General features: G+C 45.6%; 1 protein-coding gene across 1 annotated transcript in view; it reads left to right on the forward strand.

The window, feature by feature from the left end:
• The window catches only part of dnah2 (dynein axonemal heavy chain 2), a 125,946-nt gene that overhangs the window by 39,267 nt on the left and 73,883 nt on the right, over positions 1 to 12,796 (forward strand). The window contains exons 14-20 of the mRNA XM_062984167.1: positions 4,138 to 4,352; positions 4,453 to 4,599; positions 5,989 to 6,145; positions 7,228 to 7,467; positions 7,894 to 8,079; positions 8,314 to 8,461; positions 12,200 to 12,392. Coding sequence (XP_062840237.1) covers positions 4,138 to 4,352; positions 4,453 to 4,599; positions 5,989 to 6,145; positions 7,228 to 7,467; positions 7,894 to 8,079; positions 8,314 to 8,461; positions 12,200 to 12,392 — 1,286 coding nt within the window. The remainder of the gene's footprint in view (positions 1 to 4,137; positions 4,353 to 4,452; positions 4,600 to 5,988; positions 6,146 to 7,227; positions 7,468 to 7,893; positions 8,080 to 8,313; positions 8,462 to 12,199; positions 12,393 to 12,796) is intronic.

Consider the following 12,796-nt stretch of genomic DNA (forward strand, 5'->3'; position numbering starts at 1 on the left):
TTCTGCACTAGACAGTTAATGGCTGTCAGAATAACAAGACCTTTCTTGAACAGAAGAAAAGCAAAGAGGTGAATTACACTCGAGTTTCATAAGCTGGGTGTAGCCATCAAGAATACTCTCTCATGTGTCCTCACGTAACATGCTATTGATAGTGATGGGGCTGTGCAAATGTAGCAGTCTTGTAGTTTTTTTTAAAAAGTCATAATTTAGCTTTTTGGAAACTGGGGATTTTGTGCAAAAAAGGTCTCTTCTCACAAAACTTCACAATCATTGTGTCAGGAGCATAATTCTGTGCACAATTTGCTCAAAAACCTCCAGATATACTACCTGACATTCACATCCATGTGTTATTCTTGGGTTTTCTGTGTGTTGGAAAGCCATTTTGGCCAGGAAATGAATGATGGTATGCTTCATACTTCTAAGTGGCTGGTTGTCTAGGCACGAACTTCCTCTTCCAGGCTGATTTGTAGGAGGCAGAATCTGAAGATTGTTGGAGCTCAGTTGGATGTGAGATTGAGATACAATATGGGAACTTCACCCAAATGGCTGCCAAATGAAGAGGTCGGAAATAGGATTTTTCCCTAAAAAATATCAAGATGGATGAAGTATGTGTGGAAGAAACAAGAATGTATTTATGGATTAAGAGGAGAGGTGGGTTTGCCTTCATGTTCATTGGTTACTGACCCTCTAGCAGTCCTTTAAAGGCCACCAATACTGATATTCCTATGCACTGGAGCCCAGCCAGCCTATACTGGGAGTTCATGCTGGGCAAACCTATCATGGCTGACTCAGTTTTGCTAATGGAAAAAAGTCTTTTAAATACATATAAATATTATTTTGGCACAAGTAATTGGCCTGATTTTTCTAGATGGCATATGTTGTTTTCTTTATTACACCCACTGAAAAGAGCCTAATGGGCACCAGGATTTTATTTTTCCCATTTCCTTCGTGCCCACTGTTGACCAAGCAGTGAACTAATGTTCTAGTGAGCTGAAGAAGTAAGAGATGGAGCCTGGGGGCTGCGAAGATCCAAGATAAATAGGTGAGCACCCCATCAGATACCGATTGTTAGTGCCACCTGCTTCCCTTTCACTTCCACACATGAAGACCTGTCTCACAGGAGACCAAGAACGGTGTATATTGATGTAAGAGCTATTGTAACATCCTCCCCAATTCTACACACTCACATTTCACTGCAAAATTGCCAAAACCTACGCTTTTGCACGCGATAACCATCATGTTGCTTTGATCCATGGCAGGAAGTTTGTCAGCCGCCTTCTGTTTATATCCTGAAGACCACAGGGAAAGAGGAGAACATGTATCTGTCTGTTAGATCATTTCAACCAGACTCTGTAAATGTTATTTCTGTGAGGACAAGTCCTAGGTTCTCCCAATCCACACAGGCAAGACTTCAGCATGGCATGGAAAAGGAAACTATACTCTAAGAAAGCACCATGGCCAAGGTCTCTGTTAGAACTGGGCAAGAGGAATCATGGCTCTGGAGGAGAGTACCTTGGTAATTCCAGATGACGGGAAAGATCTTGGAGAGGCACTGCTGTGGTGTCCGGCTCATGCCTTCAAAAACAGCCTCAGCTCAGGATAGTGTGTCTCCCCTGAATGAATGCCTGGAAGAGGGAATGGGCTAGATGAGGAAAACAAATTGAAAACAAATCCAGACAAGACAGAAGTTCTTCCCATCAAGAGTCCTAGCCTAGGGATGAAAGTGTGTCAACCCATTTTGGACGGGGTTACACTCTCCCTGAAAGATTTGTGTTCACAGCTTGGGACAAGGACTCCTGGATTCATCTTTCCAAAGGTCAGCCCAGGGAGATACGTCGGTCAAGAGAACTTGCTACCAGCTTTGGCTGATCCACCAGCAGAACCCCTTCCAAGAATTGGAGGACCTAAAGATGGTAGTGCATGGACTGGTAACCTCAAGGGTGGACCTCTGCAATGTGCTTTACATTGGGTTATCTCTGTACCAAGTTCAGAAACTCCAGTTAGTTCAAGACATGTCAGCCAGATTGGTTACAGGAACATCCAGGAGTGAGCATATTACACCCATATTAAAGTCACTCCACTGGCTGCCAATTAAGTTTCCGGTCAGAGGCGGTCCAACCATAAGGCGAACTAGGCACTCGCCTGTGGCGCCATCGCCCCGGGGGCGCCATCGTCCTGGGAGGAGGGCGCCACTCTCCGCCTCCTTCTCCTTCGGACCTCCCGGTGCCCGCGCTGGGCCTTCCAGCCGGCGCGGGCCCACCTTCGCACCACGTGAGCCCACCTTTGGGGCCTTCAGAGATTGTGAGGTCTGTGGGAACTTGGAAGCTAGGTATGTGGGGTTTATATATCTGTAGAAGGTCCAGGGTGGGAGAAAGAACTCTTCTTTGAAGCAGGTGTGAATGTTGTAATTAATCACCTTGATTAGCATTTAATGGCCCTGTGGCTTCAAGGCCTGGCTTCTTCTTGCCTGGGAGAATCTTTTTTTAGGAGGTGTTAGCTGTCCCTGATTGTTTACTGTCTGGATTTCTTCTGTTTTCAGAGTGTTGTTCTTTATTTATTGTCCTGATTTTAGAGGGGTTTTTTTAATACTGAGGGCTATCTGGGTTATCTAAGTCCACACTGTCCTATATCCCTGTTCAATATTTAGTGCTAAATTTGCAAATATACCGTTTCCCCAAAAATAAGACATCCCCGAAAAATAAGACCTAGTAGAAGTTTTGCTGAATTGCTAAATATAAGGCCTCCCCTGAAAGTAAGACTTAGAAGTTTTTGTTTGGAAGCATGCCCAGTGCCTGCCAAACAGAACACCAGAGCATGCAGGGTTGGTAAATGTACATACCAGTTGTACATGGAAATAATGGTAGTAACAAGAAATTCTTGATAGGATTCACAGTTTGTCTGGTTATGCTGGTTTGTGATGACAACTACTGTACAGTATATAATAAGTGTTCATTTTTTTGTTCAACAATAAATGTGAATTCTTCTTCATGGAAAAAAGACATCCCCTGACAATAAGACCTAGCACATCTTTGGGAGCAAAAATTAATATAAGACACTGTCTTATTTTCGGGGAAACACGGTAGTAATTCCTACATAACATTGCCATGTATTGAACTGCTTTTTCTATTGATTTGTTGTAAAACATGATGTTTTGGTGCTTAATTTGTAAAATCATAATGTAATTTGATGTTTAATAGGCTTTTCCTTAATCCTTCCTTATTATCCAACATTTTCGCTTATCCAACACTTTTATTTTTCAGTGATTAGTTTGGGGGGGGGGGGGGCGCCAAAATTCTTTTCGCCTACACTTGAAAAATACCTAGGGCCGGCTCTGTTTCCGGTCAAAGTCCAAAGTGTTGGTTTTAACCTTTAAAGCTCTACATGGTTTAGGTACAGGTTACCTACAGGATGGCCTTCTCTCGTACAATCCATGGCCCCTTCGGACATGGACACCTTCTGGGTTGTACAATTATTCCAACCAGACAGAACTAGCGACCATCACCCCAAGGATTTTTTCATCAGCTGTTCCACGGCTGTGGAATTATCTGCCAAAGGAAGAGATCCAACAGTAAACGAGGTGCCACAATTTAAAATGCAATTGAAGACCATCCCTTCTGGCAGAAGGTCAACCCAGTCAACTTTCAATCATGAGTTTTGATTTACATTCTGTTGCAATTATATGTCAATTTTGTATCTGTGTTTGGTCCAAGTTTGTTCATATTTTTGTGTTTTTATTTATGTAATTTACTGTTTATATTTTGTGTTCATCTATAAAGCTAAAAACTACTCGGCTACATACTATCTGCTACTACAAAACTACAACTCAGAAACTATTAAAAATAACAGAAAGTCAAAAATAAAACATAGGCACTCATATATAAATAAACAAAAAACCAAAATAGATCTGCAAATATCCCACTCTATCCTGTGGTTACTTATTACCCTTTCTTAGTCTGCAACTTTCCCTGTCCTGATGTAGACCAACAGACTGACCTGTGTGTTCTTTATGAAGAAAGTTCTCTGACTTGACATGCCTCCCTGGCTGTCTATAAAGTGCTGAGAAAAATCTGCTTCAGTGTCATTTACAGAAGCACTCTTCTCCCCTCTTCTTCAGCTTTTTCTTCTTCTCTCTGGCAGAGCCTTGCCACAGCCCACTTCATCCCCCACATTGGGGCTGGAGAAGAAAGCTCCCAGAACTATCAACAACTTGTGCAGGCCCTGGATGAGATTGAGAGGAAGACCTTCCAGGAATGGACCCAGACCTTGGACAAGGACTGCCTGAAGCGCCTGGACACCCCTCTCCTGATCCCTAGCAGTGAGAAGTCAGGCATGCTGGACATCAATTTTGACAAGTGAGGGACTAGTCGGTTGTCTGCCAGAACAGATGGGGCCAGGCAGTAGGTGGGAGGCTGACTCCCTACTTTAACTTGTCCTCTCTGTTTCTATGTCCAGGCACTTGCTGAAATTATTTGTGGAAATCCACTACTGGGAGAGGGTGCTGTTTGAGATCCCGCACTACGTGGTTGAGGTCTATGAACGGAGAGAGGACCTGCGTAACCTCAGGGAGAACCTGTTGCTGGTGGCTCGAGATTACAACAGGTTTGAACCTGCGTGCCCAGCTTCTTGGGGGCTTTCTAGCTTTCAATATGAGGGGTTTTCAACCTTTTTACACTGGGTTAGGGAATATGTGGCTGTCTAGACACTGTTGGCCTACTACTCCCATCAGCTCTAGCAGCACAGCCAATAATGAGGGACGATAGAAGTTGCACTCCATTGCCGACAGGTAAGGGCACCTGGTTGCTGCTCTCACTACAGCTAAGGGTCAATGTGCTCTCCCCTCCTAGAGCAATGAGCAGCTTAATTAAGTTACTTAGGCCAAGAAAAGCAACAAATGGTGTCTTTCGCTCAGTACAGCGCCCACACCTTGACACGCTTCCTGTGTTTCCTTGCATGCTGCAATGTGCTTCCTTTCACTGGACTAGGTTAGAATGCCACAATTTGAATCAGAGATACTGGTGGTTTATGTGTTGGTGCTGGTCTGTGAGCCATTGTCTTGCAGGAATTAAATAATCAGTTTTAGCTAAAGGGGAAAATGTAGTACCAATCCATGGCATATTTGGGGGGCTGGGAAAATTGCCTGCCTCACCACATGAAAAGCAACAATTGAAATTGTTGGCTGTGGATTTGGCCTATGTCACCGTATCTTCATTTCATGCAAGTGAGAAGATGGTTTGGAGAGGAGGAAAGAGGGAAAGATCTTCTCCCTGTCTGGCTTATGGGCCTAAACCGGTTCACAGCAGGCCCTGCTTCCAGTGAGCCAAAATGCTGCCTATCTAATCCCATGGAGGTGGTGTACCCATTGGGCCACTGGCCTTCCCTCTTCTGGCCATGCTTCTCCTGCACAGGGCTCTCCTATGCAGGGAACCAGGTGGTTGTCAGGTCTGAACAGAGACCAAAAGAATGATTGTCTTCCTTGCTGAGTTTCTCAAAGGTGTGTTTGGCAGGAAGGGGGCTCTGTCTGCTTTCTCCACAACCTTTTTCAAAGTGTGACACGGAGGCGTTTCTCTGCTGTGAAAGTGTTGTTTGCAACGAGCTTTGTCTTGGCAGCTGTATTTTTATCATGACACAAGTTTAAGCATTTCTTCTAAGCTGGCTTTTTGCCACTCAGGATTTAATTGGAGACCAAGCTGGTGCTGCAGGAGAGAAATGGGCAGCCTTCTGCGCCTGTTCCCATCAGGCCCACCTGGTTCACTCAGGGAAGGCTCCTGAGTGGAGGCCCCTACATTCAGGGCTTGGTTTTGCTTGCCATCCAGAGGCACAGCTTTGAAGCTAGATTGTGTTCCTTTCCCAGAATCCTGCAACCAATACAGCTATACTGACTGGGAGATTCTCAGAGCGGTGGTCCAAGCAGTAACATTTCCAAGCTCTGGTGCTTTAGGAAGCTTGTCTTTGTATCCCATCAGCCTGTCCTTATCGTCCTATTCCCAGGATCATCAGCATGCTGTCTTCAGAGGAGAGGGGGCTCTTCCGGGAGCGCATCCGCTATCTAGACAGAAAGATCCAGCCTGGCCTGAAGAAACTCCACTGGTCCCTCAAAGGGGCAAGCACGGTCTTCATTTCCGAGTGCCGATTGTATGCTAGCAAGGTCAGGCTTCTTTCTTTGGCAGGACACTGGAATCTGGTAGTACGGGAAAGGATGTTAACTGCAGTCATCTCCACCTTTTTTTACCCCCATGGCACTCTGAAAGGCTGGAGGAACACGGGGAACAGCTTGTGGACCTTCTCTCGTTGTTTTCTGGAGCACAATTGGATTTGAAAGAGTAATCTCCTGTCTGCTTCAGGATGCAACCTCTTCCTCCCTCACTATCTTTGTACCTGTCCAGCAGTGAACATGTGGCATGATGCACACTGGGTTTCTCTAGATCAGTGATTCTCAACCTATGGGTCCCCAGGTGTTTTAGCTTACAACTACCAGCCAGTTTACCAGCTGTTAGGACTTCTGGAAGTTGAAGGCCAAAACATCTGGGGACCCACAGGTTGAGAACCACTGACCTAGATGTTAAAGCTCTAGTGCTGGGCTGAGCAAAAGTAGCCATCCAGCTCCCATCAGCCTTCACCTGCATAGTCAAAGGTGGTCAAAGGTGGCCCTTCAGGTGCTTTTGGACTTCAGCTTCACCTGCTGAAGTCCAAAAGCATCTGAAAGGCCACTTTTGACCACACCAGGATTTTCATTTGAGAAAGTTCCACTTGGGTTGGGATCTGGTGATCCAAAGTGTCACCACTCAATAAGCTTTTACACGTGGTAGAGTTGGGAGCCCCCCTGGACTTCATCTGTACTGCAGAACTTGCAAAAAGAGCTACAGTCTCTGAGTTCAGATTGGCCCAATCTTTCATTCTCACTGGCCCACCTTCTCTTTCAGGAGAAGCCTCCCATCTCTTAAGCTGTCCTCTCATTGATCCTCTTCTTCTCCCTGGCTGAATAATTCCTTTGATGTTCACAGTGGTGCTGGAATGTGCTCTTGCCCTGCGCTTTTCTTCCAGTTCCCACATGACTGGGAGCTTCTTCCCAAGGCTGCTCCCCACCTGGCTCCTCTTTTGGCAGGGAGTCCTGTTTTGGTTGCCGCAACTACTTTGTACTGCAGATATTGCTGTCAGTTGGAAACCTCTCCCTTGCTCGCTCTTCCCTGCTCCCTGAACTGCTTTCCTTCTCATTCTGCTTCCTCGCAGGTGCAAACCATTGTGAATGAATACAAGGCAGCCACCTTGACCATTGCTCGCAAGGCCCAACAGATGAGTGAAGCTTTGCTAGTGCGGATCACTGGCAAGAGGATCTACAATGATTTGGAATTTGAGGAGGACCAAAAGGACCACCGGGATTCTGTGCAGAATAAGCTGGTTGAGTTACATGAGAACTGCATCGCTATCATGCGGCAGACGTATGAAGTCTTCAAGAACGATGGGCCAGAGGTGAGGATCTGCTCTCAGAGTGGTATGTCCCAGTACTTGGAGATGTTATTTTTCTGGGCCACAGCTCTCAGAATCACCAGCCTCGTTGTTACCGGAAAAGTTACTTTTCTAAATCCTGGTGTGTAGTCCTTATTTATAGCTTCTCTGAGAAGGTCAGCCCTGTGGACTAAATGTAGTAATTTAGAGAAGCTTTAGAAGGAGCAGGTTGCCTGGAACTTGAGACCAGGAATTCTCTAGTTAATGTGGTTATGGGCAGCATTTGCCCATAGCATCACTGGGCTAAGGGACATGTGGAGAAATTGTGGGATGTCCTGAATAGGTTGTTCTCCCAGTTGCTTGTAACTTGATACCTGAGGAAAACGTACTGTATGGAGCTTTGCGATGGTCTTGCTGATAGCAGCTGTACCCCATTGCCTCTCCCTAAAGGTCCAACAACACTGGTTCAATTACACAGTCAAAATGGACAGGATGATGGAAGAGGCCCTGCGACTGAACGTCAAGTGGTCCCTTTTGGAGCTCTCCAAAGCTATCAATGGGGATGGCAAGGCAAGCCCTAACCCGCTCTTCAGGGTGAAGGTGATTCTGCAGGACAACTATCCTCAGACCCCTCAGGTAAGGCTTGAGATGCCCACTTTCTGCCTTCACGTTGCTGGAGGAAGATCCACGTGTTACCACCTACACCTTCCATTTTGATATAGAGAATTCAAGTGAATTGTGAAGGGTGTGTGTGGGAAAAGTTGCTTCTGAAGTCCTTATTCCTAGGGAGGCTTTAGTCTGGCTTTCTCTGTGGGATCTTTCTTTGGGCCATTCCTCTTTCTGCTGACCCACCAGCCTCTGCTCTCATAGGTGGAATTTTCTCCAACACTGGCCCAGCTGGCCAGCATGGTCAATGACATCAGCACCCACCTGATCACCAGCATCTCGGTCTTCCGCCATCTCCCAGAGATCCTTGTCAGGCGCAAGTTTACTCGCGACCCCATCTCGACTCTCGCTGGTAAGGAAAACTTGTACTTGGTGGAGTTGCCTGTTTAAAATGAGCTCAGACATTGCCCATTCTTCAGAGATGGGCCTTGTTGTTCTGCATGCAAACCATGCAGCTCCCAGAAAGAAGATGAAAGCCTTGGTCTACCTTGCCACATACTTCACACCAAACACTGTTCAAGCAGGGCACTTTGGAAAGGAATGGCATTCATCCCCAAGCCCTTCTGTCTTTGTTTTCCGTGCCCTTCAGACACATTATTTAGGCTCAAGTAGAAACAATAAAACTATAAAAGCAGTAGAATGAAAGCAAATAAATTCCAAAAATGCACTGTAAAACTACAGGGAAGGATAAAAGCAATGAATAAAATGCAAGAATCCGAAGGTGCTGAAATGACATCAGAATTGAGATGGAGAGAAGGCTCACTTGGAAGACAAGGGCTGGGAGAAGGGTTTTTTCGACTACCACTCCCAGAATCCACAAAGTATAAACCAATTGTTTTAGGGAATTCTAGGCAATACAAACTTTTTCCCAGCTCAATGGAAGGGTGTTCCATCACTGGATCGCCTTCTTGGAGAAGGCTTTCCCCCTCATTTTATGAAATAAGAGCCAAAGCTGCTGAATCTCTCCTTAGCTGCATGCTTTTTTCCTTCTGTTTGCCTGGCACTTTTGACCTGTGAGTTGCAACATGCAAATGTGGCCTGTGCCCAACCTGGGCCACAGAGCACCCATTCTGTGAAACCACATTGCTTCAGGATGTGGAGGTGCCTTGCCTGTCTGGTGGCAGTGTCTTCCTTCTCCTGAGTGTGTTGTTCCCCAGGGAGGCTAATCTCTGGTCATACAATCCTAGAATCCTATTGTTGGAGGTGACCACAAGGGCCATTGAGTCCCACTCCATTCGTACATGTAGGAATACCCAATCCAAGCCCTCCCAATAAATGACATATAGTCTGTGTTAAAAAAACCCCAGAGAATGAGACTCAAGGCAACGTTTCCTGCTATCAAGGGAATAAGTACATGTGCCAGAGGTTCAACCGCTTCCTACTTAACCCTCTTAGGCACTGAAGGGGCAGAAGCCCTCTTGGTGAGAAGAGACAGGGTTAAAAAGTGCTAGCCTGAAGGACACTGGGAAGTAGCATCATAGGCTTTCAGAACACCATTAAATGGAGCAGTAATTTATGGAATATGCTTTGGAGGGAGGAGGGGCCCCGCTTTAGTTTGTTAGTTTTGAGTGGGAAACGCAGCTGAGTCGAGCCACTTCCCCGTTGGCCCAGGAGTCATTATAACCATCTTTAGCAGTCGTTGCATCGCGCAGCCAAGCACTCCAGAAGAGCCAGGCGAGAGTCAGGGATTGTGCAGTGGTCGTGAGGGACCTCTTGCAGACAAGGAGAGAGGCCTGCTCCGAACCCCAGCCACGTACGAGCTACATGAGCAAGCCGCCGGGCTACCTCCTGGTTTTTGTCTGCTGTTTTCAGCTTGTTTCATTTTTTTTCCTGGGCTGAGGCCCAGGATATGTTCTGTATTATTCTACTCCTGCTTCCCCTACTCCCTGCTGCAGAGATGCTGGCACGTGAGGTTTGTTTGTGCCATTGCGTGATTCATGATGCTAGCTTCACATTCCCGGAAGCCCCATAAGACGTCCTAAGGGAGATGGGCTTGAGTAACAGAGAAGTTAAAACTTTCAGCCTGGGCTGGGTGCCTGACTTTGTATCCTGGAAAGAGATTTGGCTTGTGGCTTTCACTTCCCTGTGTCAAAGAGGAGGGTTGCAGGATTGGTTTCTCTCCTGAGTCCAGGAGCAGAGGGTTCTGCTCCAGAGAAATAACTACCAAAGTATCCAGGGAAATAACTACAAACCACCCTTTTAATGTAACAGTGGGGAGGTCAACAGTGCCAGGTCCATGATTCAGTTTTCTATCCCAGGGATAGAAGTCCATTACTGGTTTTGAAAAGGAGTATTAGAGATATTCGGCACTGCAGAGGGCCTAGAAAACGGTGATCTGGTGAGTCAGGAGAGGCCAGGGGCCAAGCTGAAAATTGTTTTGTGGATTGTTGTGGCTCACCCAGACCTCAAGAATTTGCACATTGAGAGTTATGATAAGTCCCATCCCATATTCATCACTCTATATTTATTTGTCCGTTGTAATGTGCTTGGGTTTCCTTTGCCCCAAATAACATGGTGTCAGTGGCCACCTTTGCTGCCATTGTGTGCCTTCAAGTCATTTATGACCTAAGGTGATCCGCGGTCTTGGCAAGATTTATTCAGAAGGTTTTTGCTTTACTTTGAGGCTGAGAGAATGAGACATGTCAAGGTCACTCACTGAGTTTCCATGCCTGAGCAGAATTAGAACCCTAGATCAGTGCTCAAGTTGCTTCTCCAGGCTGGCCAGCTTCACACCCAATTCCAAGTCATTTATGGTCACGTTAAGGATCATAAATCCCAATACAGAGCCCTGTGCTTCTTATCTCACCCCATTATATTGCCTGCCTATCCATCCATACTCTGCCTCCTATGGTTTGTTTCTTTAACATTCTTTGAAGTCATTTTTGATTTATGGCAACCCTAAGGCAAAGTTGTCATGGGGTTTCTTAACATGATTTGTTCAGAGGGGGTTTGTCCCTGTCTTTCTCTGAGGCCGAGACAGCGTGGATGCCAATCCATTTAAGCATACCATAGCTACTATCTACCTATGGATACAAATTTTGTCTCATATTAGAATGGGGAAATTGTGACCCTTGTTTGAATATCCAGGTATGAATCTACTCTGGCCATGGGCCATGCTGGCTAGGTCTGGAGAAAATTAGAATTTCATGACATGTGGAAAGCTGCAAGTCTTTCAGATCACCTCATCCCACATCCTGGTTGTTTTTCTCTGATGCTCCCCAAACTTGGCATGACTGGACATGCTGTTGCAGGAGCCATGCTGAGTCTTTTTCAGAAATACTTGCTCTGTCATGACAACTAGGACATTTACTTGGCATTGTCCACTTTTAGGTTGATGCTTTGCTTATAATTTGAATGGAACAAAAGTTTGATTGGTAGCATACACCATTCTGAAATCTGTTCCACAATAAGTTCAACATGAAAATGAACTAAAAACAGTGATCCTTTTCAGAAGAGAAACCCTACAAAGTTTGCCTGAAAATGTTCAGGATGTAACCCTAAATGTAGATATGAAGTTTGGTCAAAATTGATTCATAAATGGGTGTTCAAGAGTACCAAATGCAGACTTTCTAAGTGTTTGTTCAGATTGTGCCTGAAGTAGTTTATAGAACAAGTTCAAAATCGAAGTACAATCTTTGTTTTTAGTGCCATGTAGATCACGCCAAGGCTAGAAATTCTGACGTCAGATGTATAAATTACAACATAATAATAACACTTAAAATTATAGAATAGATTTTGTTTTTTTAATACTGCCTTCTACCTATTTATCCGATAAATTTACCTGTAATTTTCTAGGCCACCCCCAGATCTCTTTTTTAAAATGCCCTTTATGTTGGCTCTCTTCCAGGCCTCTGCTAGGAAAGCTGGTTTTAGTGAATAGTTTCGTATATTAATTTAAAGGTCACCACTGCCATATGGGGGTTCTTAGGAACTCTAGGGTGCAGTTTTGTTTTTAATGATAATTACTTTGTACTGTTCTGCATTTCTGAAGCATTTTTGAAAGGCTCTGGTTTGCTCTCGAGAGACTTGATGGAGCTGCATGCCAGACTTGGCTGGTGCATCATGGCAATGATTCTTTATCATTCTTCAGAGCGAGATGAAGACATCAAGAAAATCCAGACGCAGATCAGCGGCGGCATGCAGGCCAATGCGGCCCTCCTCCAGGGCTACCTGAAGACCTGGGATGTCTACCGGGAGATCTGGGAAGTCAACAAAGACGCCTTCATCAACCGCTACCGGCACCTCAACCCACTGGTGTCCTCCTTTGATGCTGACACTGCTCGGTAAGAGGGCAAAGAAAAGCCTACGGGTGGCCACTAGAAAGAAACACAGGGGCGCTTGTGGGCTTCCTATTGAGGTCTCTGGCTGTCAACCGTGGGAAGACAACGGCGACATCAGATGGGCCAAACTGGTCTGGTGGCAGCCCAGCTCTTCTTATGTTCCTGAACTGACAATTAGACACTCAGAGCCCCTCCTTTTTTAATCTGTCATATGTGTCTGTGTGTGAGGACTGGGGTGGTAGAAATCCTTGGCTCCTTCCAATTCCACAAATCTCCCTCAAAGCAACTGGTTTTAAGAGCAAATTAATTTTTCTTGTTTATTTTGAGGGACAACCAGGGATTGTCCACAGTGGTAGGAATCAGAAAAAGGGGCAGGGGACGTCCTAAAAGCACCCATTGTTTTGGAT

This window comes from Anolis carolinensis, chromosome 6 (genome assembly GCF_035594765.1).
Source record: "Anolis carolinensis isolate JA03-04 chromosome 6, rAnoCar3.1.pri, whole genome shotgun sequence".
In the NCBI taxonomy this organism is placed as follows: Eukaryota; Metazoa; Chordata; class Lepidosauria; order Squamata; family Dactyloidae; genus Anolis; species Anolis carolinensis.